The 25,332-nt window shown below is 41.8% G+C and overlaps 2 protein-coding genes across 3 annotated transcripts; one reads left to right on the forward strand and one right to left on the reverse strand.

Moving 5' to 3' along the window:
- LOC106606379 (GTPase HRas) lies at positions 1 to 7,898 on the forward strand. Its single transcript, XM_045719799.1, has 5 exons — positions 1 to 299; positions 1,706 to 1,818; positions 3,036 to 3,214; positions 3,930 to 4,089; positions 5,010 to 7,898. The coding sequence occupies exons 2-5, from the start codon at positions 1,708 to 1,710 to the stop codon at positions 5,121 to 5,123; spliced, it is 564 nt and encodes a 187-aa protein (XP_045575755.1). The 5' UTR covers positions 1 to 299; positions 1,706 to 1,707; the 3' UTR covers positions 5,124 to 7,898.
- A 2,485-nt stretch (positions 7,899 to 10,383) lies between these two features.
- Positions 10,384 to 16,715, reverse strand: LOC106606380 (hemicentin-1). Of its 2 annotated transcripts, none has more exons than XM_045719792.1 (8): positions 16,458 to 16,715; positions 15,589 to 15,633; positions 14,855 to 15,064; positions 13,792 to 14,052; positions 13,019 to 13,300; positions 11,424 to 11,520; positions 10,648 to 10,786; positions 10,384 to 10,521 (listed from the first exon to the last, which is right to left on the reverse strand). In XM_045719792.1, exons 1-8 carry the CDS (start codon positions 16,594 to 16,596, stop codon positions 10,498 to 10,500), a joined length of 1,197 nt encoding a protein of 398 aa, XP_045575748.1. In that variant the 5' UTR covers positions 16,597 to 16,715; the 3' UTR covers positions 10,384 to 10,497. The 2 variants fall into 2 exon arrangements, with proteins under 2 accessions (XP_045575748.1, XP_045575747.1); XM_045719791.1 differs by having other exon boundaries at positions 14,855 to 15,202; positions 16,458 to 16,714.
- Positions 16,716 to 25,332: the final 8,617 nt, after the last annotated feature.

Below are 25,332 nucleotides of genomic sequence, written 5' to 3' on the forward strand. Positions count from 1 at the left end.
GCCGTGAAAGCCTTGCCCCTTTTCAACCACAATGGAGTCTAGAGAGATTTACTCCCCTACTACTAATTCTTACCTTTAAATTAATTCGGGTTATATTCAGCCTATATTTCCCGTTCATTGCCAACAGCGATTTGACATAATTGTGGCTCAATTGCTGCAAAGATTGCAGCTTCTAATAGCATATATTTGTTCTTAGCTGGCTTCAATCAGGAAATTGTTTCAGGCTATGTAGCACTAATCTCATTTTGTCATTCAAACGCTGCATTTTTGTTTGGTGAAAAACGACCAACCAAATTAAGGTAAGCACTCTGATTTAGTCATTTTGCTCATGCAATAGGCCTAGCGTTACATTATAATCGCAGAAATGCAGTGATTGTATTCTGCCTAGTGTGCCATCTACCGCAGTCTGTTAATTATGCTATGCTAGCTAACGTTAGCTCTCATACAAATCTGGGTCAAATTAGAGCCAGCCTCTTTGCCAGTAGATACCAGCATGTTTTTGTAATGACCGCGAATAAAGATTGATATCCTGCAATGATCAGACAATTCTCCGGGCCGTTGGCTATTCCAAATCACTGAAAGTGCATATTATGTGAACTTGTTGTTGGCTGTACTGTAGACACCACAGGTTTCCTCGTGCCTTTGTCTTATGATACTTTGTGTTCAATTGAAAGAGTATACAGAGCGTTTGCCTTTGGGTGTACTCTTCACTCAAAAGGGGTCCCCCAAGTGTACAGAAATATTGTCTAGAATTTACCTAATTGGACAGAAAGACGAACACCTCATCACACTTGAACAGAAAGTATATAATTTGCCTAAAATGTAGGACTCGTTTGGCTCAGAAATGAGTTAATGTATAATATTGTTATGAGTTCGGGGGCTAGCCCTGACTGGGACACGAGCCCTGATCTAGAGACTGTCAAGTCAACACCTTAACCATTAAGCCAAGAGGTCAGAATCTCTTGTTGAGGTTTGGTTAAGGTCCCTACATTATCACCTTCCTTCAGGAGAGTGTGACCCACGCTTCTCTATACCAAGTTCCTCAGGTGTACACCCCTCTCAGATGGCCTTACAGGTGATAATTTGACATGCACACACACAATTACACACACAGACATTTCAGAACTTATTTACAAGTAAGAAAACAACTAGTACTTAAATCAACCAATTTAATAATTGTAAATGGATTCAACATTTAAAGCCACAATATGTAACTTTTTGGGTGACCCAACAATGTACATAGAAATGGGAGTTATAGCTCTGTCATTCTCATTTAGTCTAAGTGGTAGATCTGTTCCATGTGTGCTATTAAAGATGCAATATGCAGGAATCGCTCCGCCATTTTCTGGTTGCTAAAATTCAAAATAGTTTGCCTAATTTCAGTTAATGTGACAAAACAAGCAGTCATTGTGTAGAGAAACATTGTACCATCCTAAACTGCTGTGAAATATATTTTCCATAAACAGAAATATTGTATTTTCTATTACAAAAAATATTGTATTTTCAGCTGTTTTGAAGTTGGTGTAAGAAACCGAAAGGAGCAAAAACAAAACATAAGAACGGGAAGCATAGTAATAGCTTACATAGAACAGATCTACCACGTAGACTTGCTTTCAATGAGAATGACAGATCTATAACACACATTTCTATGTGACGCTTTAATGCAAACATATTGACGTGTTTCTCTTTCTCCCGCTCTCTCTAGGCATGACTGAGTATAAGCTTGTTGTGGTGGGTGCTGGAGGTGTTGGGAAGAGTGCCTTAACTATCCAGCTCATCCAGAATCACTTTGTGGATGAATATGACCCCACCATCGAGGTGAGTTGCAGGTGTTTGTCTCTGTGTGACTCTTAAAGGGCAACACCGCCACTTTTCCCCTTATCTCCAGCTTCAAACCAGTGTCTACATATGTGAAAATTGCACGTTGCTATGATCTGTAGTTAAAAAGGATGAGAAGGGTTCCTAAAAAAATGCTTCTGTGACATCACAGGGTAGGATTAAAAGTAATAAACCATGATTTTCAAAACCTGCAATGAGTTTCTAGCTAAAGGGATGGTATTTTCTTGCTCCCCACATCAATGCGAATCTCAGTGTTTGAAAATCTATTTTATTTTTTATTTTTTTACTTTTGATGTCATTTTTAATGTTGAAATGCTCAGTATTCCACATATGTAGACACTGGTTTGGTGCTGGAAATAATGAATAGGAGGTTGAAAAGTTGTGGAGTTGCCCTTTTAATTGTGAGTTAATTCGATTTCAAATCGTCTGCTTTAAACGTAGCAACCGACTATATGCATCTTGCATATAGAGTCTATGTAGATTCTATTCTAGAAGTATCTATCCACAGTCTCCTGATCATTAGGATAAGTGTTGCCGCTAGCTAAATGGTTAGAATGATTTACAGAGTGGCTCCGTAAACTATAAGGGTGGCAAAGGGGCAGGATTATTACTTTCCAAACATAATGTTACGATCATGCTTTCCAATCCATTCAGATTCACACCAGTACCTATGGGTAGGTACCTGATTCTAACTAATCATCAGGCCCTCAGTGAGTTGAATAAGGTATGTTTGTCCGGGGCTACTACAAAATGTGTGCTGCTGTGGGGTTCTCCAGGACCGGAGTTGGGAACCACTGCATTAGAGCAACAGAAAAGAGAAAAAAGAGTTTTGCAATGGAAAACTAAAATAAACGTTTTCTCATTGGACAAGTCCAGGTAGTCCCTCCCTGTTTTTACTTGTTTCCTTCCATTTGGTGGTTGTTCCACTGGATATCCTAAGGTGAATGCACCAATTTGTAAGTCGCTCTGGATAAGAGCGTCTGCTAAATGACGTAAATGTAATGAACACACCCCTATTTTAGGATTGTACTAGGTTGAATATACCTAATAATTCCATGTGGAAGCTTCTGAAAATAAACAGATTAAGCGGTGTTGCTTAATAGCATCGCTGGTGTCATTGTTTTGAATTCTTCATTTATGCTAAGAGTTCTAGGATATTAGAATCCTGGTCTTAAGCTTTGTTATGTTCAACCTAGGACTCGTACAGGAAGCAGGTGGTGATTGACGGAGAGACGTGTCTGCTGGACATCCTTGACACTGCAGGTCAAGAGGAGTACAGCGCCATGAGGGACCAGTACATGAGGACAGGGGAAGGCTTCCTCTGTGTGTTCGCCATCAACAACATCAAGTCCTTTGAGGACGTTCACCTGTACAGGTACTGACTGTCTGTCACAGTGACTGCTGTCCTACACCTGGAGTGTATTCATTAGTCGCAGACCGTAGTGAAACGTTTGGCCTGTTTGCGAAACATTTTGCAACGGAAACCGTTTACACTTGGAATCAAACAGAAGGAAACTGAGGGACATACTTGAATTTGTCCAATATAAACTCTAGTTTTCATTGCAAAATGGTTTCCATTTGGAGTAAACTATTTCCGTTGCAAAATGTTTCGCAAACAGGCCAAACGTTTTGCTACGGTCCGCGACTACTGAATACAACACTGGAGTGTCATGATCATGTTCCGTTAGCATCCATTTATTTACTGTTGTCAGACTCCGTTAGGTATCACGCCCCCATTAAGGCCCAACTCTAAATGTGGAACAACAGCTACACGGCAATCCCTCTACTTGGTTTGCTTTAGAGCTGAGGGATGGGGCTGGATAACTGTAGCCACTCCAATTTCTAGATGGCTCTATGAATGCAAGGACTGACTGTCCATGAAGTCAACGTGATCATTTGAACCATGTGGGTTCCCGTCCGGCCGGGCGGACATGGAGGAACTGCGGTGTCACTGACAATGGAGGCGAGGCTTTGGAATTAAAAGTAGATTTTTAGATGTTTTTTTGTCATGTCCATTTGTTTGACACGTGACTCTACCTCTTGGTCCTATTCTTCCTTTCCACTTCTCCCTCCTTTTTTCTCCTCCACAGAGAACAGATCAACAGGGTGAAGGACAGTGACAGTGTGCCTATGGTGCTGGTGGGGAACAAGAGTGACCTGGGGAGTCGGAGCGTGGAGAGCAGGCAGGCTCAGGAGCTGGCCCGCGGCTATGGTGTGCCCTTCGTGGAGACCTCTGCCAAAACCAGACAGGTGGGTTTTCCAGCCAGGGGAACTACACGGGGGAGTAGTAGGAATGGACCAGCTACACTGGAAGCATAACTTTTGAGCAGCACGTGATCCACTTTATCACGTGTTCACAGGTGGGAATCTTGAAAAAGAACCAGACGCTGAGCAGCACTTGCTTCTGTCTCCTACTTCTCACTCTGCAGAGATGATACGTCCATTGTAGCAGGCCTGTTAGGCCTCAAACTGGACAAAACAAACTTTACTTGTCACATGTGCCGAATGCAAGTGTAGACCTTACCGTGAAATTCTTACTTACAAGCCCTTAACCAACAGTGCAGTTCAAGAAGAGTTAAGAAAATATTTACCAAATACACTAAAGTAAAATAATTATTTAAAGTAACACTATAACATAACGAGGCTATATAAAGGGGGTACCGATACCGAGTCAGTGTACAGGTTAGAGGTAATTTGTACATGTAGGTAGGGGTGAAGTGACTATGCATAGATAATAAACAGCGAGTAGCAGCAGTGTACAAACAAATGGGGGGGGGTCCAATGTAATAGTCCTGTGGCCATTTGATTAATTGTTCAGCAGTCTTATGGCTTGGGGATACATGCTGTTAAGGAGCCTTTTGGTCCTAAACACGGAGGGTCAGAGGAGATGTTGTCCTGACAGACTCCTATGTCCTTAACTGTTGTGTGTATAATTTGAATAAACTCAACTGACTCACTAAAGGTATTGGGTAACATAACACATCTGTACACAGCCGTTAAGACAGTATTTGAGGGTACAAATGGGATAACTTTGTTATTGGATACATTCAGGTAGCACTCTTCTATTCTACTCATTTGCTCTGTTTTTGAGTCTACTGAAGGCGACCAAGCTGCATTCCATCACGCTTCATTTGAGTGTAAAGTTTCTCCTTTTTGCGTCTTTGTTTCAGGGAGTGGAGGAGGCGTTCTACTCTCTAGTCAGGGAGATCAGGAGGTATAAGGAAACCAACCGCAGCAACAAGAAGAGCAAGAAAAGCACTCAGAGACGTTGCACCATTCTATAACACCACACACACGCTGCACATAGCCCAATAACCCCCTCACACACTGCACATAGCCCAATAACACCCTCACGCGCTGCACATAGCCCAATAACCCCCTCACACGCTGCACATAGCCCAATAACCCCCTCACACGCTGCACATAGCCCAATAACCCCCTCACACGCTGCACATAGCCCAATAACCCCCTCACACGCTGCACATAGCCCAATAACCCCCTCACACGCTGCACATAGCCCAATAACCCCCTCACACGCTGCACATAGCCCAATTACCCCCTCACACGCTGCACATAGCCCAATAACCCCCTCACACGCTGCACATAGCCCAATAACCCCCTCACACGCTGCACATAGCCCAATAACCCCTCACACGCTGCACATAGCCCAATAACCCCCTCACACGCTGCACATAGCCCAATTACCCCCTCACACGCTGCACATAGCCCAATTACCCCCTCACACGCTGCACATAGCCCAATAACCCCCTCACACGCTGCACATAGCCCAATAACCCCCTCACACGCTGCACATAGCCCAATAACCCCTCACACGCTGCACATAGCCCAATAACCCCCTCACACGCTGCACATAGCCCAATAACCCCCTCACACGCTGCACATAGCCCAATAACCCCCTCACACGCTGCACATAGCCCAATAACCCCCTCACACGCTGCCGCTCGTATTGACAGGGGATCTGGAATGGTGAACGCATCAAGTTCCACTTTCAGTCATTAGTGTCGTCACCGTAGTAACGGAAACTTCACTTCCTGTTGCTTGTCATTGGCTGCACCATTAGCATTGTGACTTCAGTTTATCCACGTTGTTTTCTGACAATTGTAACAAGAAACTAGAAGTTGTAGCGTTGAAGAGGGGATTTATAGACTGGGTTTAAATATGAACGTCACTTTACTGCCCCTAGTGGTAAACATCTGAGCGGAGTAATTCATTGATTAATTAATGACGCAAGTCGCATAGCTACACATTGTAAGTGATCATCTTGTTTATTTTTTCACCATGTTGGGAAAAATTTTTTTTTCTTCGTTTTTTTTTTCTTTGCCAACGTGTTCTGCATTGCAAGAAGCCAGTGTAGGCTAGCTTTTCTTGCATTCCAAGGTAGTTTTCTCTTCAGTATTTACACACAGAAGTGTCTCTCTGTTATTGTCTTTTAAACGCCTCAGCAATGTTGTAATAGAGAAGGTATTTTGGTCCTCACTAGCCTCAATCTCTCATTTTCTGTATTTTTTTAAATCCAATCACAGAGTTGAAGGCCACAACTCACTATTGTGTCATTAGGCAGCGTTTACACGGGCAGCTCAATTCTGTTTTTTTTTTTTTTTTTTCAATTATTGGCAAAGAGCTGATCTGATTGGTCAAAAGACCAGTTAGTGAGGAAAATATCAGAATTAGGCTGCCTGTGTGAACACGGCCTTATACTGTTGCCATTTCTATAGGATCATGTCCAATTATTTAGGCTCGCTGTTCAGTGTACTACTAGCTTGAGTTCCATTTATACAGTAAAGTTGTGCACGTGAACATGTCTATTGTGAATTCTGATCGCCAGACTCCATTTTGATGTCTGTCGTGTGGTATTATTTCAGATACAGATTCTGGATGTGTCCCAATGTCCATGCTAGCATACTCCTTGGTGCATGCCCAAAAGTTTCATGCTAAGTGGCATGGTGGTTTAGTGGTCAAGAATTTGAGCTGAATGATTCCAAAACTCAATTGGCCTTTGCAAATGAGTTATGTGTCATTTGCTAATATCTCTAGCTTTACATTCTTAATAACTGAAACCAGGGACTTTTCCCCAAGAGGTTGAAATAGAACGTGTCAGAGAAAACGGGATTCTCTTATGTGGAGATCGAAACAGCGTTCATTCTATACGATGTAGTTCAATCTGCAACATTTTAATTATTTCAGTCCACAGGTATCTGAAGTGTTAGACAAGGGAATCGGGGGACAAAAACAGTTATTTACACACACTGAAAGGTGTCAGACCAACACTGCGTGAAAACATGGTGTTTTATTGGTTGGAATTATGCTAAATGTGGTCATTGGACACTTTCTAGTGTCATCCCAAATGACTGATGTAATATGTGGGCTGAGAGGTGAACCCACAATGACCCTGGTGTTGCCAGCAGGATGAGCTAACTCAACCTCTAGGATGAATCCCCCTGAAGTTTCAGTGGTTAGTGAGTGTAACCTATAGGTGTCTTATGGTAGTGTTACTTTGCCCAGGCCGGTGCAGCAATACCAATGTTCTAATAGTGTTACTCAACTCTCCGGGAGTGTAGTCTTGCAGGCCCCTCACCCCCTGTTGCACATATTTGTTATAGCCCAGCACTAACACACTTGACGCAACTGCTCAAGAGCTTGTTGATCATTGCAGCAGGTGTGCTATTGTAGTGCTGGACTAAAGTAAAGGATTGTGCAACCCTTAGGGCCTCAAACTAAACTCTGGACCTTAAAACCAGTTCTACTGCAACTTTTCATTGTTGCCCTCTAATCAGGGACTGATTTAGACCTGGGACACCAGGTGGGTGCAACTAATTCAGGTAGAACAGAAACCCAGCAGGCTCTGGACCTCGTAGGGTAAGAGTTGAGTACCCCCTGCCCTAGGGGGACCTGTGACAGGAGTTGAGCAACACTGCTAGAATACATTCCACTTTGAGAGACTAGACAGCATACCGCCAGTTTACTGAGTTGTACCACTCCTTCATACCACTGGTCTAGTCACTTTCAGGTTGTTTCATGAATAAAGTGGCTTTTGGCTATTCGGACTTGTGTGTCTGTTTTTGGTGGAAACAAGTTGAATAGAGAGACACTTATGGGCCCTCATTTCTGTCAATCAGCTAGTATCAGCTACATTTATGCCTTTACTAGACTATGGGGATATTTTATATATGAATGCTTCCGCTCAGTGTTTGACATCAATTGACACCCTTTACCATGGCACTTTGAGATTTATTTTAAACTGCAAAACCCTTACGCACCACTGCACTTTGTATACCAGGGTTGGCTGGCCTTCTCTAGTCACTCGTAGGCTCAGTCACTGGTATACTTTTATTTAAGAAGCCGTTTTGGGTTTACTACCATTTTATTTGGGCATTTTTATTGTTCAGAAATGTGGTGGGTACTCTTTGTTCGCAAATCAAATCTCAATGAGCTCTACCTGGTTAAATAAAATATCAGTAAGCAGGGTCAAATGGAGGGAGACCGCCCTCTAGTGGCACAATGGCTCTGCTTCTCTAGAACAGAGTATCTGAGCGGAGCAAGGAGCGAGATTCCCAAAACCTGGAGCGTCTGCCTTCTCGCCCGCTTCAATTTCGCTCAGTACATGCTGGGCCGGGCATGCATTTGTAGTCTACGCGTGTGCTGCTATAGCCCTTTGCTTTAGCAACTGTCATGGCGTTCACTAAATATTTTCATAAAGAAACTGATCAAACGCACAGGTGCTAAAGCAAGGTGACTTACAAAGATGAGGACCAAGAGAGTGCGGTGACTTAGAATTAAATACAAATTAAACAAATGACTTAGTGCCTTTGAAAAGTATGATTGTGTACTCACTACGTGCACATGCTAAAAGAAAGGAACGAGGTGGGTAGATAACTAAGTGTCATTGTAGCAAAATATTTATAAACTAAAGTTCAGATCTCTTAAACGTTTAGTTCATTTTTGTTCTATTTATACAATAGCCCTGGCATATCCCCACGTTCAATGAGCTTTCCGTTTTGAATGGGTTATTTAGCCTAAAAACCTTTTAGGCGTACCTATAGAAAAACAAATATACAACTCTCCATATCTGTCCTGTCCGGCAAGGGTGGCCAAAAGGGTATTTAGCATCCATAGTGGCTCTGCAAGTGTGGAGGATATTCTCAGCTGCTGGCCTGCTCTCCAGGCACCTGCTCTCCAGGCACCTGCTCTCCAGGCACCTGCTCTCCAGGCACCTGCTCTCCAGGCACCTGCTCTCCAGGCACCTGCTCTCCAGGCACCTGCTCTCCAGGCACCTGCTCTCCAGGCACCTGCTCTCCAGGCACCTGCTCTCCAGGCACCATCTTATGAGCCAGAAGCCACAGACTGGCCAAACTCCTGTTTCTAAAAATGAATTCAAAGGCACTAAGTCATTTGTATTTAATTCTAAGTAAGTTACAGCCTATATGCGCAATTTACAGACTATAATGATTTAATACAACGAAATGTTAAAGACTGAGCGCTTTATGTGCCTACCAGCCTATTGTATCGCACTCGCAAATGCTTCACAATGTATTTATTTGTAGGCTATAACCTTGAAATAATATAGACAAATTAATTATTTTTCGTTCTTTCTTAGCTTCATGTCTGGCTCCTGACGTATTTAGAGTTTTAATGCTGTTTCATATGACATGTAGCCTATTTGAAATTGTTTGCTTCTTACATTCAGCTTTTCATGTTCATTCAAATGCTTTTCATTCAAATCCATATGGTTTGCTTTCAATACTTAAAAAGCAGTTTTGTTTTTCTTCCTGTGAGCACAGGTAGGTTTTTAGCGGAGGGGTAGGAAAGGATATGGAGCGCCAGAGCGGTGCGCAAGCACTACTTCATAAACGACGAGCAGGATATCTAACTCTCATTTCCGCTCACATGCTCTGCTCTAGACTGCCTTCTCTACTTCACACGCTCTGCTCTAGACTGCCTTCTCCACTTCACACGCTCTGCTCTAGACTGCCTTCTCCACTTCACACGCTCTGCTCTAGACTGCCTTCTCCACTTCACACGCTCTGCTCTAGACTGCCTTCTCCACTTCACACGCTCTGCTCTAGACTGCCTTCTCCACTTCACACGCTCTGCTCTAGACTGCCTTCTCCACTTCACACGCTCTGCTCTAGACTGCCTTCTCCACTTCACACGCTCTGCTCTAGACTGCCTTCTCCACTTCACACGCTCTGCTCTAGACTGCCTTCTCCACTTCACACGCTCTGCTCTAGACTGCCTTCTCCACTTCACACGCTCTGCTCTAGACTGCCTTCTCCACTTCACACGCTCTGCTCTAGACTGCCTTCTCCACTTCACACGCTCTGCTCTAGACTGCCTTCTCCACTTCACACGCTCTGCTCTAGACTGCCTTCTCCACTTCACATGGGATTAGATGTAAAGTGTGACTGTATGAGTACCCAAAACATGGGAGGTACTTTCTTTACTGTAACACCTTCATAGGATGATATTGGACATGTGTAGCCCAGACAAGTAGCAACACTTCATGTATTCTGTATTAAAATTTGATCACTTAAAAATTATACCCTTTTTAATCATTTTCAAAAGGTTATATGGTTTCAAAAGGTTATATGTTTTCAAAAGGTCACAGCCATAGGGTCTTCTTCAGCCAGATGGTCTTCTTCAGCCAACAGTGTTTCTGACATTCTGAGAGGAGAGAGGGAACTAGAGGTCACTTTAAACTTGGGGAACATGTGCACACTTCGGGAGAAAGGAAATATTATTGTGACTAACCTGTAAGTCATCAAAGTTTTTTTCAAGGGAGAAACTTACAGCCAGCGTGTCATACTCAGGAGACATGGTCCTTTTATTCAGAGTCATGTACATGTCATCAGACTGCGCCGTGTGTGTCGGTTTACCACAAGGTACCATCTGTGCCTCCCCTCCAAAGTCCATTCCTCTTGGGGCTTTCCTGGAGAGAGTGACAGATGACATGTAGTAGTCCCAGGTCAACAGGCCATAACACTGTAAAGATCATGCAGCAGTCCCAGGTCAACAGGCCATAACACTGTAAAGATCATGCAGCAGTCCCAGGGCAACAGGCCATAACACTGTAAAAGGTGATGTAGTAGTCCCAGGACCACAGACCATAACACTGTAGAGTAGACGCACTTATTTTTATTTTATTTTTTTATATATATTTTTGTACCTTTATTTAACTATGCAAGTCGGTTAAGAAAAAATTATTATTTTCAATGACGGCCTAGGAACAGTTGGTTAGCTGCCTTGTTCAGGGGGCAGAACGCTCTAACCACTAGGCTACCCTGCCGCCCCATGCCGCTGTCATTTCCTAACTGGATTCTAAATACTTCGCCTCTTAGAAGCACCATAAGCTGTTGAATCAAATGCTGTGTCTTTAAAACATAGGTATCCTAATGGCAGGGTTGGGATCAATTCCATTCCAGTCATTTCAGGAAGTAAACTGAAATTTCAATACTTTTCAATTAGGAACATTTGAAATTGGAATTTGGTTTACTTTCTGAATTGACTGGAATTTAAGTGGAATTGACCCCAACCCTGGTATCTTAATAAGAGGTTAATGGACTCACCTCTTCTTCAGTGTGCCATAGAGGATGACTAGGAGAGCTCCAGCTGCCAACACAGCCACCACCCCCACAACGGGAGCCCAGAGAAACACTGGTTTACCTGGGAGAGGACGACTACCAGATAAAGACAACAGCTACTCACATCAAAACATTTAACCTACAACCCTGGTGAAGGTGACCACCTACAGAAGATGACAAGTTGAAACCAGCCCATTAGGAGAAATATAAACCAGCCCATCTGACATTTAATAATGATCATGTAGAACGGCCCACTAGGAGAAATATAAACCAGCCCATCTGACATTTAATAATGATCATGTAGACCGGCCCACTAGGAGAAATATAAACCAGCCCATCTGACATTTAATAATGATCATGTAGACCGGCCCATTAGGAGAAATATAAACCAGCCCATCTGACATTTAATAATGATCATGTAGAACGACCCACTAGGAGAAATATAAACCAGCCCATCTGACATTTAATAATGATCATGTAGAACGGCCCACTAGGAGAAATATAAACCAGCCCATCTGACATTTAATAATGATCATGTAGACCAGCCCATTAGGAGAAATATAAACCAGCCCATCTGACATTTAATAATGATCATGTAGAACGACCCACTAGGAGAAATATAAACCAGCCCATCTGACATTTAATAATGATCATGTAGAACGGCCCACTAGGAGAAATATAAACCAGCCCATCTGACATTTAATAATGATCATGTAGAACGGCCCACTAGGAGAAATATAAACCAGCCCATCTGACATTTAATAATGATCATGTAGACCGGCCCATTAGGAGAAATATAAACCAGCCCATCTGACATTTAATAATGATCATGTAGACCGGCCCACTAGGAGAAATATAAACCAGCCCATCTGACATTTAATAATGATCATGTAGAACGGCCCATTAGGAGAAATATAAACCAGCCCATCTGACATTTAATAATGATCATGTAGACCGGCCCATTAGGAGAAATATAAACCAGCCCATCTGACATTTAATAATGATCATGTAGACCAGCCCACTAGGAGAAATATAAACCAGCCCATCTGACATTTAATAATGATCATGTAGAACGACCACTAGGAGAAATATAAACCAGCCCATCTGACATTTAATAATGATCATGTAGACCGGCCCATTAGGAGAAATATAAACCAGCCCATCTGACATTTAATAATGATCATGTAGAACGGCCCACTAGGAGAAATATAAACCAGCCCATCTGACATTTAATAATGATCATGTAGAACGGCCCATTAGGAGAAATATAAACCAGCCCATCTGACATTTAATAATGATCATGTAGACCGGCCCAGTAGGAGAAATATAAACCAGCCCATCTGACATTTAATAATGATCATGTAGACCGGCCCAGTAGGAGAAATATAAACCAGCCCATCTGACATTTAATAATGATCATGTAGACCGGCCCAGTAGGAGAAATATAAACCAGCCCATCTGACATTTAATAATGATCATGTAGACCAGCCCACTAGGAGAAATATAAACCAGCCCATCTGACATTTGCCTGACCTACAGTATGGCCGGTCTATTCTACCTTAATTAAATGGATATCTTACCTGCTATACTGAGATGCACAAGTGCAGAGTCAAGTGGTCCGTATTGATTCTCAGCCTTACAGAAGTACTGCCCACTGTCCTCATTGATGGTGTTAAGGATGATGTAACTCTGCCCTGATCCTGTTTCTGAGAACCCCGTCCGTTCTTTATTCTTCTTGTACCAGGTGTATTTATCCACTGGTGGCTTGGCATCACTGCTGCAGGTCAGAGTCACTGATCTGCCCTCCACTATTTCACCAGAGGGACTGACTGTGACTGACACTGAGGTGTTCTCTGGGAAGTCTGGAGGAGAAAACGATGAAAACAGTTTGTAACCTCTAGATTAACACCCACAGCTGATGTTGTGGTGACATTGAGCTGTTTATGGCATGTTATTTAGCGCATGCTGACTGGGGTCCTTTTACTCCAGAGGGGCTTACTACGAAGCAGGGTCAATGAGTTAGCCAGGTAACTTGCCTAAATATTGTAAAATAATGTTTTATTTCTTAGAAAAAAAGCTTAAAATGACATGATCTAATTGACTGAACAACCAAAAACACATATTGAAGTTTAGCTTTCTTAATGAATCAGAAAATTAATGGTTATTTCTGGTTGTTTATCAAAGTTAGCTGTAGTATACCCCTTTGTTGTTTTTCAAGCTAATGCTAAGATGTAGGTCAGTAAACAAAACCATATTTGGGTTGCTGACTCTCAGAACCAATAGATGATTTGCTAGGGACATAAACGGAAGAAATTCATACATTTCTAATATCCTCTCTAAGCACTCTACTCACATCCCACTACAAGGATCACTGCCGGACCAGGGGAATCCTCTCTGCCGCTCACCGCACAGGAGTAGCTGCCTGCATCCTCCCTGCCTACCGGGTCTAGTTCCAGGTAGTTGGCCATAACCTTGACCTTGTTGGTGTAGGTCAAAGGCTGTTTGTCCCTGTACCAGGTGTAGGTGGGATTTTCACTCAAGAAGCAGGAGCCACAGGTAAGGTCTGCCCACTCGCCGTCCAAAGCTAGGTCAGGGGTCAAATCAACATGGAGCCCTGGGTAGAGTGGGGGTCATTTTAATTTGAGTTTTGATTTGATTTCAAACAAACTAGCTTTATTAGATCAAGTCAAACCCAGGAAAATAACAGACAGTAACATAAAGCATAATACATTCTCCTCCCAAAGCTTCTACAAGATTCTCCTATTTTATTGTTTCTTAAAATTACAGATGAAGCCAATGTTTTTTTCAATGGGAGTAATCCGCTGACGGATGATGGACAGCGGAGATGATTGTCAGTCTAAAAGACGCATATGCTTTTCAAAAAGAATAGAGGACCAAGTCACTCTTCATATAATTAATTAAAATGCCTTTATTTGTATGGCATGTTCAACAGAAACAAAGTTGAAAAACTTTTACGCATTTCGGCTGCATGGCCTTCGTCAGGGCGGACAAAGAAATCATAATACAATGTCCTCTTTTGAACAGCTTTTTCCCCCCCAAAATAAGCTGTTCAAAAGAGGACATTGTATTATCATTTCTTTGTACTCCCTGACGAAGTCCATGCAGCTGAAACGCGTTGGAGTTTTTAAACTTTGTTTTATATGAAGAGGGCTTTGGTCCTCTCTTTTTGATGACCAATTTACCCCTTTTACCATAGAGCACCTTCAGTCTACCAACATCTACTATTGTGTACCTTAGCAGCGCTTCCCTTCTTTTTCTACGTATATGCTTTTGTCGGCCTTTGTTCAGACTTTGTGCGTATGCAACTCGTCCAAAAATATCTGACTTGAGTTGAACATTTGACGGACAATGATTTTATCCATATTAATGTGGATGAATTCATGCCGTGACCTTACCTGTCACATTTAACCTTACTCCTGGATTCCCCATCCATCCCCCAGGATTGACGTCAGTCCCAAACAGGAAGCTGTAGGTGCCTGAATCGCTCTCTCTCAGGTCTGTGATTCTCAGTGTACAGAGTTGGTCACTGTCCCCTAGATACTCCACCCGGCCTTTGTACTCAGGGTTCAAATTCAGATCCAGAGACTCAGCACCAGGCTCTTGACCTTTGAACCAGAAAGCTGTTGTGACTTTGTGACCCTTGGGAAACGTGTAAGAGCAGGGCATGGTCACAGAAGAGCCCTCTAAGGAGCAGACTCTCCTGGGGGTGTAAGTCACACTCCCGTTGTCCTGACCCAGACACCCTGAAACATAGGTCACACATCAGGATGCTGAATCGTAATTCCATCGTTAACGAATTGATACTGAAGATGGTCACACTCTATCTACTATGAGAGGTCAACCTCTTGTGGTGAATGTGTTTTTAACTGACAAACTAAAGAAGAAGTTGTAAGAAGTACATTTGGGGTGTTGTAATCTGTTCTAAGAGAGTTCCAAGTGTTAGAGAAAAACCACCAAAAGAGAAGTACTGTGATGTTTAGTTGTCAACTGGAAACTGTACATACCCTATTTTCCCTGAATGACTGTATACTACTATATGCTCAACAACGTCATAAATCCAGATCATTCCTTTTCAGGAGGGGAAACAAACAAATACAACTAAAATAATATTTCATCTCATCCAGTTTACCTGTAGTCATGAGTAGAATGATTACCAGGTTGGAGTGTTGAGAGCCTGCAGAGAAACAAGAGGACGAAGAAGAGGAAACAAAAGCATAATTATCATCATCATCATTACAGAGCATACCTCATGTACAGTATACTAACCAATTAACATCATCATTACAGAACATACTTCATGTGCAGTATACTAACCAGTCAACATCATCATTACAGAACATACTTCATGTACAGTATACTAACCAGTCAACATCATCATCATGACAGAACATACTTCATGTACAGTATACTAACCAGTCAACATCATTATCATGACAGAACATACTTCATGTACAGTATACTAACCAGTCATCATCATCATGACAGAACATACTTCATGTACAGTATACTAACCAGTCATTATCATGACAGAACATACTTCATGTACAGTATACTAACCAGTCATTATCATGACAGAACATACTTCATGTACAGTATACTCAATGCAAAATAATATGAGAAGAAATACTATGATATGAAAGTATGAGACGACACACAAGGCCTGATCAGAGGAACATCTGTTCATAAGTACAACATACATACTACTAAATGGCTAATTAAACCTGGTTTTAACAAATCATTCTATTCTAATACTACAACTATATTTTTCTCGATAGTGGGGTCTTCACATCCAGACCACCACAAGGGACTATCAAATACCCTTTATGGTGATTCAGATCCTCCTACCGTGTATGTATTTATACTACCGTGTATGTATTTATACTACTGTGTGAGATCTCTAACCAAATCATTCCAATGTACGCATTTATTTTAGTACCTGCAAATGAACCAGCTGAACTTGAACAAAGATTTAAAAAAATAATTTAGAAGCACTCTTACCATGTTGAAACAGGAGTCCAGTAACAGAGACTCTTACCATGTTGAAACAAGTGTACAGCCAGAGCTCTTTCTCACCGTCACTAGAAAAGTAGAAAATGTAGACAGACACTGATGGAACTTCCTCTTCTCTTTTTGTCATAGTTTTTTTTTAGTATTTCACGCTGAATAATTACCAGGCTGCAAATATACTGGACGATTTGAAAGTTGTCAGACCAATTTTCTTTTCTTTTAGCTGTGTGTGTGTGTGTTGGTTCTTCTATCCTTGTGGGGACCTAAAATCCCCACAAGGATAGTAAAACAAGTACAATTGTCCATCGTGGGGACATTTCCCATGTCCCTATGAGGACAAAGGCTATTTTAAACTTAGGGGTTAGGGTTAGTGGCTTATGGGTAGGCAGTCTCATGAAAACCCCACAGCACCACACTAGACCTTATAGTGGTTTATTAGTAGACAGTCTCATACAGAGAGTTAAAGAGGAACATAAATCCAGTCTGATGAAGTTTAGGTTTGTGTTTGAAGGCACTGAAGAGGAAGAAACTCCCCTCAACAGCATAAACGTAAACACGGTTACCAAGATTTACCGTGATAAATAACTGCGAGAAACCGGTCAATTATATTAGCGGTGATTTGATGATGTTGAAATGTTGAAGTTGAAATGGTGCTGGAATAGTAAAGGCAGCTCCTGTTTTCTTTGGGACTTGCGGTAACTCTCTGTGATTCTAAATCAACAGCTGTTTAATAGTCCGAAAATGTCGGAAACATTACCTTGCTTGACCATGCTGTAGATCATGTAGTAACTGTCTGTTAAATACAGTATACTTTGTGGACTTCACAGGACAGAGGTTGCTATCCGGTTTTGTGATAAAACAAATTATTATTATTTTTGTTTAACCTTTATTTAAGTAGGCAAGTCAGTGAAGAACAAATTCTTATTTACCCCGGCCAAACCTGGACCAATTGTGCCCTATGGGACTCCCAATCACAGTCAGATGTGATGCAGTCTGGATTCAAACCAGGGACGACAGTGACACCTCTTGCACTGAGATGCAGTGCCTTAGAACGCTGCGCCACTCGGGAGCCCGAAGCCCAAACAAAGGTGTGGTTCAATTCATTCTGCCACTGTGTCTTCCTATTGTCTCTGTCTTTAAACCTATATATCACGGCCGCAAGGAATATGAATGAACAGTTTATAGAGCAAACACATAGGTTGCAATATGTCTTTTTTTCTGGCTTCCCCAGTAATTTTACTAACGCACCGCTACTGCTCACTCGTATCAATCTAATCACACACACACACACACACACACACACAGAGAGAGAGAGTTTCCCCCTGGCAATTTCAGTCTATCATACACTCACTTCTAACGGCCATGGTAAGGTATACTCAAAAAATTAGGGGTTTTATGATGTTACCATCTATCTTTTCATATTTGTGCAAATCTTTCTAAAACAGAAAATGGACACAATTCAATGGATATCACTCAACAAAGAGGTAAGAATATATAGGCTATAAGAATATGTTGAAGGCTAGCTGTATTGGGTGCAGATGACTGAACTGCTCACTTTTGTGTCTGTATCTGCAGGTATACAGACGAGTAGGTTTACAACGGTATGTCAATTGGTATTGGTATGTTATGCAGATCACATTTACCATCCTTCTCCCTTACCTCTTCAATGAATATCCCATAGGCCTCTACATTATGAACAAGGTATGTGTATGAAAACCATTATCAAAACACTTTTTATTCGTTCACAAAAACCAAAGTATGAATACTGTCGTGTGCATATTTTGTTAATCACCTGTATAATTACTATTTTTTGGAATCACAGATATTAATTAATGGATTCTCCCTTTCTTAATATATTAATTTATCTAAATATAGGCCTATTAGATCAATGATGATAGGCTACATAGGCTGTAAAGAAATAGTCAAATATATTATTAATAATAAGCACAATAACCCAATATCTTTGTTGTCAGTGTTTATTATGATTTTAGTGGCAAAGCAGAATGAATAAATCTAAATATGAGGTAAGCTCCCAGCAGAGCCCCAAGTCCAATGAGTATATCCTCTGGCGTGTTGATGTTAATGTGTTGATGTTAATGTGTTGATGTTAATGTGTTGATATTCTCCGTAGGCTCGACCTGTTGGTTGTTATAATGAAACGTAAAATAACTGTCTCAGACGTGGCTTTACCGAACCCCTGCCCCGTGGCTATGTAAGGTCCATGACAGGGGTTTGGTGGCAGTAGCCCTTGAGCCCGACAGGAACGCGCAATCCTTCTCTAAACAATCCGTGACCTATATTCACAAGATTATAAACACAGGCCTATGACATTACTTCATTAGAAGTGTAGCCTACATAAAACACCGTGCCATTAAGCACACATTTGAAAGTTAACCGTTCTATCGACCTACAGGCTGCTGGCCGAGCTGTTACTCTCTAAAATCTACTATGCAAGGTGTTGGTATACGCAGGGGCCTGAGTATAACATTGTAGTGAATTCAAAGGTTACCATGACAGGGCCTGATGCACGCAACTCCATGTCCCTTTGCAGTCTGACAACTCACCATGGCTGTTAGAATGTTATTGCCTTGGGGATAACTTGTGTTTGTGTGACCCCCCCCCCCCCCATCCTTCTGAAAGTAATCTGTGGCACAACCTCTTCCAGGTCCTAATAGGCCTGGAAAAGATGTCCTTGTTACTAAAGCCAATTCTAAAGTATAGTTTTACCAGGTAATCTAACAGCAGACATTTCAACGTTGGCGGGTACAGCAGCAGGGAGCCAGGGAGACATGCGGTTAAAATATAACTGCGACTTTATTCTCAAAATGTGTACTTTATTCTCAAAATATTGCCACTTTATTCTCAAAATATCAATTGTTCTATCTGTGGTAGTGTCGTGCAAAAAAAAAATATCCAACGAACACCCCCGTCGCTGTTTATTTTTTTATTTTCACTTGGCCCTAGTACTCTTCCGTACTAGCAAGTTGTTTTTTGCTGGATGTTAAATACAGCAGCCAGTAGAACTCACCCGTAGTTCGAAAGAAGCTATAGTTGTTATTTATTAAGACCCAACCATTCAATCTTCATGAAGAGAAGTGAAAGCCTTCTGCATCTAATTCTAGTCCTATATTATTCAAAGATGTCATTAGAATGATGAAGATAAAGACAATGAAATGTATTTCATTTAACCGTTGAAAGCGAGGAAGGAATGAGGCAACAATAGAGAGAGAAAGAGGAGGAAGGCTAATAACATTAGGGGAAATGTTATGAAAGGTATATATGCGTCAGCCTACTAATTATACAAATAGGCCCTATTATATTTCTAAATTAAATCTAATTCGCTAGCCTATACTTGTAACTTTGTAGGCGTCATGTGCTGCACCAGAATCACATGTTCTCTTCTGCTTTATCATGTTTTGAATGACGTGCATAATTCCAGACCATATGCTACAGTATAATACAATACAGTGATACAGTTCACACAAAAATATTTAAATATCTATAGCTACCTACATTGATGGGCTGTTATGTTTTTCTGTCATGCCGTGCATAATGTGCAGTAGCCTATATCATATACTGTAAGACTATTTTACATTACATAATAAACATCAACAACTACTGGCAAACAGGAATTATTCTAAACGTTCCCTTGTTTTCTGTGCTGTTTTTTCTCCCTTTCATCATTTCCTTTCCTCATATCCTAGTTCCTTGTCTTTATTTCCTTTGCCATCTCCCTTTCCTTTCCTCTTTTCTATTATAGCTCCTCTACCTTCCCTCTTTTCTATTCTAGCTCCTCTCCCTTTCCTTTCCTCTATTCTATTCTATTCTAGCTCCTGTACCTTTCCTTTCCTCCTGTTCTATTCTAGCTCCTCTCCCTTTCCTTTCCTCTATTCTATTCTAGCTCCTGTACCTTTCCTTTCCTCCTGTTCTATTCTAGCTCCTCTACCTTCCCTCTTTTCTATTCTAGCTCCTCTCCCTTTCCTTTCCTCTATTCTATTCTAGCTCCTGTACCTTTCCTTTCCTCCTGTTCTATTCTAGCTCCTCTCCCTTTCCTTTCCTCTATTCTATTCTAGCTCCTGTACCTTTCCTTTCCTCCTGTTCTATTCTAGCTCCTCTACCTTTCCTTTCCTCTATTCTATTGTAGCTCCTCTACCTTTCCTTTCCTCCTGTTCTATTCTAGCTCCTCTACCTTTCATTTCCTTCTGTTCTATTCTATCTCCTTTACCTTTCCTTTCCTCCTGTTCTATTCTAGCTCCTCTACCTTTCCTTTCCTCCTGTTCTATTCTAGCTCCTCTACCTTTCCTTTCCTTCTGTTCTATTCTATCTCCTTTACCTTTCCTTTCCTCCTGTTCTATTCTAGCTCCTCTACCTTTCCTTTCCTCTTTTCTATTCTAGCTCCTTTACCTTTCCTTTCCTCCTGTTCTATTCTAGCTCCTCTACCTTTCATTTCCTATTTTCTATTGTAGCTCCTTTACCTTTCCTTTCCTCCTGTTCTATTCTAGCTCCTTTACCTTTCCTTTCCTCCTGTTCTATTGTAGCTCCTTTACCTTTCCTTTCCTCCTGTTCTATTCTAGCTCCTCTACCTTTCCTTTCCTCCTGTTCTATTCTAGCTCCTTTACCTTTCCTTTCCTCCTGTTCTATTCTAGCTCCTCTACCTTTCCTTTCCTCCTATTCTATTCTAGCTCCTTTACCTTTCCTTTCCTCCTGTTCTATTCTAGCTCCTCTACCTTTCATTTCCTCTTTTCTATTCTAGCTCCTCTACCTTTCATTTCCTCTTTTCTATTCTAGCTCCTCTACCTTTCCTTTCCTCTTTTCTATTCTAGCTCCTCTACCTTTCCTTTCCTCTTTTCTATTCTAGCTCCTCTCCCTTTCCTTTCCTCTATTCTATTCTAGCTCCTGTACCTTTCCTTTCCTCCTGTTCTATTCTAGCTCCTCTACCATTCCTTTCCTTTCCTCTTTTCTATTCTAGCTCCTTTACCTTTCCTAGCTCCCTTTGCTTAGCCATTAGTGTTGTTGATCTTAATATCTAGTGTATTGATATGTTGAACACTATTTGGTTCGGGATATTGTAAATTGCTAAGTAGTGGTCAATTAAAAGTGTGTTCGTCGTGTACACAGTTTAGCACATCAAAGTGCATTTGGAATTTTACACCAGTGTACACACTACTTATTTTCCCCAATGTAGTGATTTATTTATATATATATATATATATATATATATATATTAAACAATTATATAACATGTCATGGCCTAGCCTACTGCTTGTAAACAATAAAAATTCCCTATTCCCTATTTTTATTTTGTGGCTTTAATAATTTGCTCAGGACACATATGTAGCCTGTTAATATTTGTTATGGTTTTCACATTCCAACCGTTGTTATGTTACTTTATTGATAAAGCAACACACACAGTATTTAAATACTTGGATGGCTCACAACTTCCTCCATCTAAATCAAGAGAAGACCGGGGTACTTATTATTGGAGCCAAAGCACAGAGAGAGAATCTGGCCGCACATTTTAATTCACGAGCAATAAAGATAAAACACCAGGTAAAAAACCTTGGTGTCATTTTAGATTCCGAACTCAATTTCGATTACACATTAGGAATGTGACCAAATAGCGTTTTACCACCTTAGAAACGGCCGCACCTTGGCAATGTTCCAGTCTCAGGCTGATACAGAGAGACTCAGCCATGCTTTTATTACAAGCAGGCTTGACTACTGTAATGCTCTCAACAGCTGAGGTGGGAGCTCTGGCTTGTTTTTTCATACTGTTCCTACCATCGTCAGCTTCCTCTTGAGGAGCTCCTGTCCCAGCTTGTGCGAAGTAAAAAAGTTATTGCATGTGATGTTGTGGCCACAAAGTCCCTCTGTCACGTCCAGAACAACCTGCATCCCTTGGTTGTTCTCAGGGTCTCCTCCATCTGGCTTCCCTGTATACACTTGCAAGTTCCACACATGTGATGAAGCAGCATCACAGGCAGCCCAGATCTTGATTCCATATTTTGCGGGTTTAGACGGTATGTACTGCCTGAAGGGGAAGCGGCCCCTAAATGGCATAAGCTGCTCGTCAACAGTAACGTTGGGCCCAGGGATGTAAAACAGGGGAAGGCGGTCCACCCACTTGACCCACACTGACCTGATGCAGCTAGCTTGTCTCTCTGCCGCCGAGCTGGTCTGGTGTCTCAGTTATCAAAATGGATAATCCTGGAAATAATGTGGAAGTTTTCCAGAGAAATTGTTGCACGGAAAAATTATCTGCCAGTTTCTGCATCCCACAGGGATCCTGTGGATTCCCCATCGGATCTGAAAACACCATCAAGGATAAGAACACCAAAGTATGCATGTAAATGAGTTTGGTCCATCTCCTTAAATCTCTCTGCAAAAACACACCTTCCCTCCAAATTAGTGCAGTCCAGAATTATTTTCTGGATGGTGTCTGGGATGAACAATTCAATAGAAGACTTTATGTCCTGCAGGCTGCTGATGAACTGGTTGCTGATTGGGCTGGTCCTGGTTGCTGGCTGCTGATAAGGAGCCACACATGTAAAGATATTTATTTGTGTCCCTCCCCCAATTTGTGTGGGAAAATACAGCATTTTTTACAGTGTATCAAAATAATGTATTGTAATAACATTGTTCAGGTTCCCGCAAGACATTGTGTAGTTTCACACACTACAAAGGTTAAAGAGTGTGAGAAAAGCGGGAGACAGGCAGACAGACAGTCAGGTTCTTGGTGCTATGTTGAAACAGCAGGCCCAGGAAGGAGGAAGACAGAGTGAAGACACACAACAAACCTTTTTGTTTCATTTTGACTTGTTTTCACGTACAGTGAGGGGGAAAGTATTTGATCCCCTGCTGTTTTGTACGTTTGCCCACTGACAAAGAAATGATCAGTCTATAATTTTAATGGTAGGTTTATTTCAACAGTGAGAGACAGAATAACAACAAAAAAATCCAGAAAAACACATGTCAAAAATGTTATAAGTTGATTTGCATTTTAATGAGGGAATTAAGTATTTGACCCCCTCTCAATCAGGAAGATTTCTGGCTCCCAGGTGTCTTTTATACAGGTAACGAGCTGAGATTAGGAGCATACTCTTAAAGGGAGTGCTCCTAATCTCAGCTTGTTACCTGTATAAAAGACACCTGTCCACAAAAGCAATCAATCAATCAGATTCCAAACTCTCCACCATGGCCAAGACCAAAGAGCTCTCCAAGGATGTCAGGGACAAGATTGTAGACCTACACAAGGCTGGAATGGGCTACAAGACCATCGCCAAGCAGCTTGGTGAGAAGGTGACAACATTTGGTGCGATTATTCGGAAATGGAAGAAAAACAAAAGAACTGGCAAAAGATCTCCCTCGGCCTAGGGCTCCATGCAAGATCTCACCTCGTGGAGTTGCAATGATCATGAGAACGGTGAGAAATCAGCCCAGAACTACACGGGAGGATCTTGTCAATGATCTCAAGGCAGCTGGGACCATAGTCACCAAGAAAACAATTGGTAACACACTACGCCGTGAAGGACTGAAATCCTGCAGCGCCCGCAAGGTCCCCCTGCTCAAGAAAGCACATATACATGCCGTCTGAAGTTTGCTAATGAACATCTGAATGATTCAGAGGACAACTGGGTGAAAATGTTGTGGTCAGATGAGACCAAAATGGAGCTCTTTGGCATCAACTCAAACTCGCGGTGTTTGGAGGAGGAGAAATGCTGCCTATGACCCCAAGAACATCATCCCCACCGTCAAACATGGAGGTGGAAACATTATGCTTTGGGGGTGTTTTTCTGCTAAGGGGACAGGACAACTTCACCACATCAAAGGGACGATGGACGGGGCCATGTACCGTCAAATCTTGGGTGAGAACCTCCTTCCCTCAGCCAGGGCATTGAAAATGGTTTCGTGGATGGGTATTCCAGCATGACAATGACCCAAAACACATGGCCAAGGCAACAAAGGAGGGGCTCAAGAAGAAGCACATTAAGGTCCTGGAGTGGCCTAGCCAGTCTCCAGACCTTAAACCCATAGAAAATCTGTGGAGGGAGCTGAAGGTTCGAGTTGCCAAACGTCAGCCTCGAAACCTTAATGACTTGGAGAAGATCTGCAAAGAGGAGTGGGACAAAATCCCTCCTGAGATGTGTGCAAACCTGGTGGCCAACTACAAGAAACGTCTGACCTCTGTGATTGCCAACAAGGGTTTTGCCACCAAGTACTAAGTCATGTTTTGCAGAGGGGTCAAATACTTATTTCCCTCATTAAAATGCAAATCATTTTATAACATTTTTGACATGCGTTTTTCAGGATTTTTTGTTGTTATTCTGTCTCTCACTGTTCAAATATGCCTACCATTAAAATTATAGACTGATAATTTCTTTGTATGTGGGCAAACGTACAAAATCAGCAGGGGATCAAATACTTTTTTCCCTCACTGTACACACACACTTTTTCACATGTTTATTACCCACGGGTGGACACAAACACCACATATGTAATATAAATGTGTAGGGGGGTGCACAGTGTGCACTCAATGAAAATGTATTATTTTAGTCCAATGAGTCTCAGTTTGAAAAAATAATTAATTGTATAATTTTTCTTTTAGTAAACATTGAAAATGTATCATGACACAAGGCGAGACCCAGATGCAGACACAGGAGGCAGATGGTTGGAGTCTTACAATATTTATTAATCCAATAGGGTAAGGCATGAGAATGGTCGTGGACAGGCAAAAGGGTCAAAACCAGTTTTTAGTCAAAAAGGTACCGAAGGGCAGGCAGAATCAAAGTCAGGGCAGGCAGGATGATCAGGCAGGTGGGAAAGTAGTCCAGAGTCAGGCAGGCGTCCAAACCGGGAAGATTATCAA

Source organism: Salmo salar, chromosome ssa06 (genome assembly GCF_905237065.1).
Source record: "Salmo salar chromosome ssa06, Ssal_v3.1, whole genome shotgun sequence".
Classification (NCBI taxonomy): domain Eukaryota; kingdom Metazoa; phylum Chordata; class Actinopteri; order Salmoniformes; family Salmonidae; genus Salmo; species Salmo salar.